Source organism: Macaca thibetana, chromosome 13 (assembly GCF_024542745.1).
Source record: "Macaca thibetana thibetana isolate TM-01 chromosome 13, ASM2454274v1, whole genome shotgun sequence".
NCBI classification, from domain to species: Eukaryota; Metazoa; Chordata; class Mammalia; order Primates; family Cercopithecidae; genus Macaca; species Macaca thibetana.
In genome coordinates this window covers 79,965,497-79,971,896 of record NC_065590.1, presented here as the reverse complement: position 1 = coordinate 79,971,896, position 6,400 = coordinate 79,965,497, and the positions used below count along the sequence as shown (strand labels likewise).

Genomic DNA, 6,400 nt, shown 5'->3' with positions numbered 1-6,400 from the left:
GCGCGCAAGCGCAGTCAGCTACTGGACCCGGCCGGTGTGAAGTTTCACACCCAAGAGGATGAAGGGCACCTACCTGGCTTAACAGAACGACTCCCAGGTAAAGGGCCAGACCCGGGTGAGGAGTCGGCACAGGGCCAGAGGTGCCCTGCACACTCAGAGCTCTCCCTTTGAGCTCCTTGCCTTGCTTGGTTCTCCTGGGCCGCAGGCCTCTACCCTGCGCTCTGGGGTTCTGCTGCCTGTTCCTTGCCAGGTCTTTCCCACAGCAACGCCTTTTCTCTTCCTTCTCGAGCCCCTGAGTCCTCCTCCTCCTCTCCCCAGTGCCTCACCTCTGAGGGACAGAAGTGGGGTGGTTTGAGAGCAGGAGACTGAAGGGAAGAAGCAAGTCCGGGCCTAGCTGCAAGCACTCCCCGCCCCCGCCAGGCTCTTGGACACTTGACTTCTGTTAGGCCGCACACGGTTTGGTCTGAAGTGTTTTTCTCTTAATAGTTGTGGATCAGCCAGGCTCGATGGCTCACGCCTGTAATCTCAGCACTTTGGGAGGCTGAGGTGGGTGGATCACCTGAGGTCAGGAGTTCAAGAACAGCCTGACCAACATGGTGAAACTCTGACTCTACTAAAAATACAGAAAATTAGCCGGGCATGGTGGCGGGTGCCTGTAAGCCCAGCTACTCGGGAGGCTGAGGCAGGAGAATCGCTTTAATCCAGGAGGCAGAGGTTGCAGTGAGCCCAGATCACGCCATTACACTCCAGCCTGGGCGACAAGAGCAAAAAACTGTCAAAAAAAAAAAAAAGAAGTTGTGGATCTTTCTGATTCCTGATCCAATCTGTTCAGGCTGGGGCCGCCCTGGTCTTTCAAACCCGGCAGTGAGCTTGGACAGACCCAGAGGTGTTTACTCCAGGTAGTAGAAGCGCTAGACAAAATCAGGCTCTTTTCCTGGTTTAGACCTCTCCTAGCTTACAGCACCTTAGGATGTGGGATGTCTGGAGGTCTGTGTAGCTGGAGGACGCTGGGAAATGTGAGGAGAAGATGTTTCCTCCTTAAAATCTGAATGTTTCTGATCACCTGAATTCTCCTGCTAGCCACAGATCCCACTCACTGTTATCTTATCCTTGTCCTTCTGTCATCATTTACCTGCCTAATCCCTGAAGGTAGTGAGTTTCCTGTTACTGGAAGTGCACTTCTCCGGGCCCTTACTTATAGAAGTTCTCACAGATGCGGCTTCTCCTCTGGCTCAGATCATGTCTACCATGAACGAAGCAGCCCACCGGCTATCCAAAAGTGGGACGAGCCTCTATGCAGTGCTGGAGCTTAAGAAGGGTGCCTCACCTGAAGACGTCAAAAAATCCTACAGGTTCAGACCTCAGTCCTTTATTGATCCTTGGAATTTCCCCCTTAAAGCCTTTTTCTTTCTGTATCTGTTTTGCTATCTGACTCTTCTTCTTTTTTTTTTTTTTTTTTGAGAGAAAGTCTCACCCTGTCCCAAAGCAGAGACAGAGACTGTTGAGCCTTCTGAGAAGCTGGGACTACAGGCGTGCACCACCACGCCTGGCTAATTTTTGTATTTTTAGTAGAGACAAGGTTTTGCCATGTTGGCCAGGCTGTTCTCAAACTCCTGACCTCAGGTGATCTACCCACCTCGGCCTCCCAAAGTGCTGAGATTACAGGCGTGAACCACTGTGCCCGGCCTACGACCCTTTTTTTGTTTGTTTGTTTGGAGACAGAGTCTCGCTCTGTTGCCCAAGCTGTAGTGCAGTGGTGCAGTCTCGGCTCACTGCAGCCTCCGCCTTCCTGGTTCAAGTGATTCTCCTGCCTCAACCTCCCGAGTAACTGGGATTACAGGTGCCTGCCACCACGCCTAGCTAATTTTTTGTGTTTTTGGTAGAGACAGGGTTTCACCATGTTGGCCAGGCTGGTCTCAAACTCCTGTCCTCATGATCCACTCACCTCAGCCTCCCAAAGCGCTGGGATTACAGGTGTGAGCCAATGCGCCTGGCCCTATGACCCATTTTTAAGTTCCAACAAGCCCTCACTTTGGGGCCAAATGGGGCCATCACCCTCTTCATTATAGTATGGGAAGGAGTTTAAACCTTGGATGCTTGCCTCCATCCTTGTACCACATCTCATGCATTCCCTCTGCACTCTCTAGAGACTAATCCCTGTCATTGACCCTAAGCCTCCTTCCCCAGCCATTCCCCATTGCTTCCCCACCCTCCTTTTGGGTATCGCCTGGGTAGGAAACTGGCCTTGCAGTATCATCCCGACAAGAATCCAGGGAATACTCAAGCAGCAGAAATATTCAAAGAGATCAACGCAGCTCATGCCATACTGAGCGACCCTAAGAAGCGGAAAATTTACGACCAGCATGGCTCATTGGGAATATATCTGTATGATCACTTTGGTGAAGAAGGCGTCAGATACTATTTTATTCTGAATAGTTGTTGGTTCAAGGTACACAATTCTCTAGGTCCCTTAAGAATAAGGAAAGAAGGGTGACCTTCCTCTCCTTATGACAAATGCTTCTGTTGTCTCATTTTCTGGGTGCCAGGAGGATTGAGGGAGGGAAGCTTGAGCAGTCATATAGAAAACTGCTGGACTGAGGCCATTCTCGCCTACCTTTTAGACACTTGTCATCCTGTGTACACTGCTCACTTGTTGCTGTTTCTGTTGTTGCTGCTGTTTTTGCTGTGGAACACTTAAACCACCACCTGAGCAGGATAGTGGGAGAAAATATCAGCAGAACGTCCAGAGTCAGCCTCCAAGGTCAGGTGAGAACTGTAAGCAGGGGCTGTGAGGTAAGAAATGCCTGGATTGGGAATGAAAGAAATGATTGGGGTCAGGTGTGTTGGCTCATGCCTGTAATCCCAGCACTTTGGGAGGGCGAGGCGGATTACCTGAGGTCAGGAGTTTGAGACCAGCCTGGTCAACATGGAAAAACCCTGTCTCTACTAAAAATACAAAAATTAGCTGGGCATGGTGGCACCTGCCTGTAGTCCCAGCTACTTGGGAGGCTGAGGCAGGAAAATCGCTTGAACCTGGGAGGCAGAGGTTGCAGTGAGCCGAGATTGCGCTGTTGCACTCCAGCCTGGGTGACAGAGCAAGACTCCATCTCAAAAAAAAAAAAAAAAAAAAAAAAAAAAAAAAAAACAAGAAAGAAAAGAAAGAGTCTGGGCACGGTGGCTCAAACCTGTAATCTCAGCAGTTTGGGAGGCTGAGGCAGGCGGATCACTAGGTCAGGAGGTTGAGACCAGCCTGACCAACATGGTGAAACCCTGTCTCTACTAAAAATACAAAAATTAGCTGGGTGTGGTGGCGGGTGCCTGTAAACCCAGCTACTTAGGAGGCTGAGGCAGAAGAATTGCTTAAACCCAGGAGGCAGAAGTTGCAGTGAGCCAAGATCGTGCCACTGCACTCTAGCCTGGGTGACAGGGTGACAGAGTGAGACTCTGTCTCAAAAAAAAGAAAGAAAGAAAGAAAGAAAGAAAGAAATGGTTGGTGATGAGAAAGACCTGTGAAAATGGCAGGTTAACCCCTAAATATGACAATTTCAAGTCTGGCACTGGGACAAAGTGAAGAAAAAAAAAAGATCGATACGTTTCTGTTCACCTTACATGACTGACTGACAGTTTGAATGTAGTGTCAGCTCCTGTTAAGCTAAGGAATGGGGTGGGAGAGTGTGTCTAGAAAGGACAGTAGGTGAAGACAGATTTGAGGATGCAATGTTTGTTGTTGTTGTTTAGTTGTTGGTGGTAGTGTTGTTGTTGAGACGTAGTCTCAGTCTGTCATCCAGGCTGGAGTGCAGTGGCACCATCTCAGCTCATTGCAACCTCCGCCTCCCGGGTTTAAGCGATTCTCCTGCCTCAGCCTCCCGAGTAGCTGGGATTACAGATGTGTGCCACCATGCCTGGCTAATTTTTTATTTTTAGTAGAGTCAGGGTTTCGCCATGTTGGCCAGGCTGGTCTCCAACTCCTGACCTCAGGTGATCCACCTGCCTTGGCCTTCCAAAGTGCTGGGATTATAGGCGTGAGCCACTGTGTCTGGCGGGATGCAATTTTTTCCATCTACTCAAAGGAAAGGGCCAGTTGCAGTGGCTTGTGCCTGTAATCCCAGCACTTTGCGAATCCAAGGTGGGCAGATCACTTGAGCTCAGAAGTTTGAGACCAGCCTTGGCAACATCATGAAACCCAGTATCTACAAAAAAAAAAAAAAAAAAAAAAAAAGTCAGCCGGGCATGGTGGTGCACACCTGTAGTCTCAGCTACTGGGGAGGCTGAGGTGGGAGGATCACTTGAGTCCGGGAGGTTGAGGTTGAGGTTACAGTGAGCTGTGATCATGCCACTGTACTCCAGCCTGGGTGACAGAGTGCCACCCTGTATCAGAAAAAAAAAAAAAAAAGAAGAAGAAGAAGGAAAGAAGGGGGGGAGGGGAAGGAGATAGGGAGAAGGAAGAAGAACAAGAAGAGGAGGAGGAGGAGGGGAAGAGGAAGAGGAAGAAAAGAAAAAAGAAAAGTCTGAGATCATTCCCACCCCAAATAAATTTTTACAAGTGGATTGAACTTCACACCAGTGCCACCTGGTGATGCTAATGAGTAACTGCAAGGTAATGGTTTTCTCATCAGTACGCCACAAAAAGTTACTAAACGTTTATATATGTAAACATATATATAATTCCATCATAGGAGCCAAAGGTGATTTTAGAAGAGAGGAAAATAGCGAAGATGATTTTTAAGAGATAAAGAAGGATGAGGTATGTAAACCGAAAGGCAGCAATAGTTATCAGATAAGAAAAGCATGTAAGCTAACTTCAGATGAGTCATTAGTAGAAAGTTTACATCTTTACAGTATGGACTATGTGTTTATAGCCTTACATGTGGGGGTTTGCTTTAAGTTCTAGGTAGTTATTCCTTCTGATTAATAAAGGGCCACCTTCTTCCGCCACTAGGTGCTGACCCAGTGAGAGTGCCTTCTGCTGCCCAGTCCCCTGGACACATTGAAGAGAGGAGCACGTAGCCCTGTCCTGACATTGACCCTGATTTGACCCCTCTTCTTTTAAGAATCTCAAGAATCTCTTCAGAAGCATTGATGACGTTGGTCCCAGTAAGGACATCACCTCTGCCCTTGGCACCACAACTGTGTATAGATTTTGCCCAGCTACTCTTCCTTTTTAGTTGCAGTCCCAATTTTACTCCATCAGAAAGCTGCCCTCCCATGCCTTCCCTTATGAGGTCTCAGGCAGTGGTGGCAGATTTTTCCTGAAGAGACTTTTTCCTGTGCCTGCCTTGTTATTGGAACCAGTGCCAGCTGGTAGGGTCCCTGAGCCCCTTGTAATATCACCACCAAGAGCCTGATAACTGAGCAGGGCAGATCCTGTCCCTGGAGCCGCGGCACCAGTTAACTCTCCCTTGTTGCAACTCCGTGTACCAAGAACCCCTAGCATCAGCCTCATTCCTAAGCCAATAACGCCTTTATGGAGCTGGTCTCACCTTCTGGTGCCCACGGCCGTTGGCATTGCCAGCCTCATTCCATGCCACTATGAGTCAACTCAGGAAAACTGCGAGTGCATTTGAGGCTTAGGGGTAGTCATTCCATCTTTAGATTCTCCTTGGACTTCAGCTACCAGAACAGCATGCATTAGCCTTGGTCCTGTGGGTTAACTGAAGTTCAGACATCAGTGCCAGCTTGCCTCCATCCTTTTCACATCTTATGCAGGCCAATTGACATATAATTTGTTCTCAAAAATAGGGGCATGAAATATGTGATCCGGAGAAGATTGCACTTTCTGGACTCTTTTCCCACTCTTGCCTCTTTGTGCTGCTGTTTCGTATCCTCCTCACACCGTGTATTTCCTACCCACTCAGGGTCACTACCTACTAACTCCTCAGACTTCTCTTCCTGGACTGGGAGAAGGGCTAAAGAATGGCGGTAAATAAAAGAGCTTTTGTCCAATCCCAAGGCATATTTTGGACCCAGAAAAGACAAATTGTGTCTGGGGTGGAGGAAAAAGGCCTAAAGAAATTGCTTCTTGGCTTTTTGGCTAATATCAAGTGGAGAAAAAGACCTGTAGGAGAAAAAGAAGACCAGTGCTCACAACTGGGGCAAGCCTGGCTTGGAGAGGAGGAGTCCTGGACAACTGTGGAGCTGGGGCAGAGGCTTCCTGGAGCCTTATGATTATGACTTTGTCAGTGCTCTAAAATTTCCCTGGAGGTTGATTCCCTGGGTGCCCAAAATAGGTCCCTGGCATTCATGTCCTTTCTGCCCAGCTCACCTTCTCCCAATTTCCTAACAAATTTGAAGTCCTTGGAGTGGCTCCAGGGATGTGTTCACGAACCAGAATCCCACATTTCCTCGGGCGCATGCTCATAGGTAGGTCCAGGCCTTGGCACAATACTCATTTCTAGCCTCT

General features: G+C 48.6%; 2 protein-coding genes across 7 annotated transcripts in view; both read left to right on the top strand.

Annotated features, from left to right (window-relative positions):
* SNX17 (sorting nexin 17) overlaps positions 1 to 6,400 on the top strand; it is a 139,452-nt gene that overhangs the window by 36,471 nt on the left and 96,581 nt on the right. The gene's annotated exons all lie outside the window — the stretch shown is intronic.
* Positions 8 to 5,943, top strand: DNAJC5G (DnaJ heat shock protein family (Hsp40) member C5 gamma). Of its 6 annotated transcripts, none has more exons than XM_050753858.1 (6): positions 8 to 97; positions 1,237 to 1,352; positions 2,236 to 2,449; positions 2,622 to 2,766; positions 4,677 to 4,744; positions 4,940 to 5,943. In XM_050753858.1, exons 2-5 carry the CDS (start codon positions 1,240 to 1,242, stop codon positions 4,724 to 4,726), a joined length of 522 nt encoding a protein of 173 aa, XP_050609815.1. In that variant the 5' UTR covers positions 8 to 97; positions 1,237 to 1,239; the 3' UTR covers positions 4,727 to 4,744; positions 4,940 to 5,943. The 6 variants fall into 6 exon arrangements, with proteins under 6 accessions (XP_050609815.1, XP_050609812.1, XP_050609813.1 ...); XM_050753855.1 differs by having other exon boundaries at positions 1,214 to 1,352; XM_050753856.1 differs by having other exon boundaries at positions 1,202 to 1,352.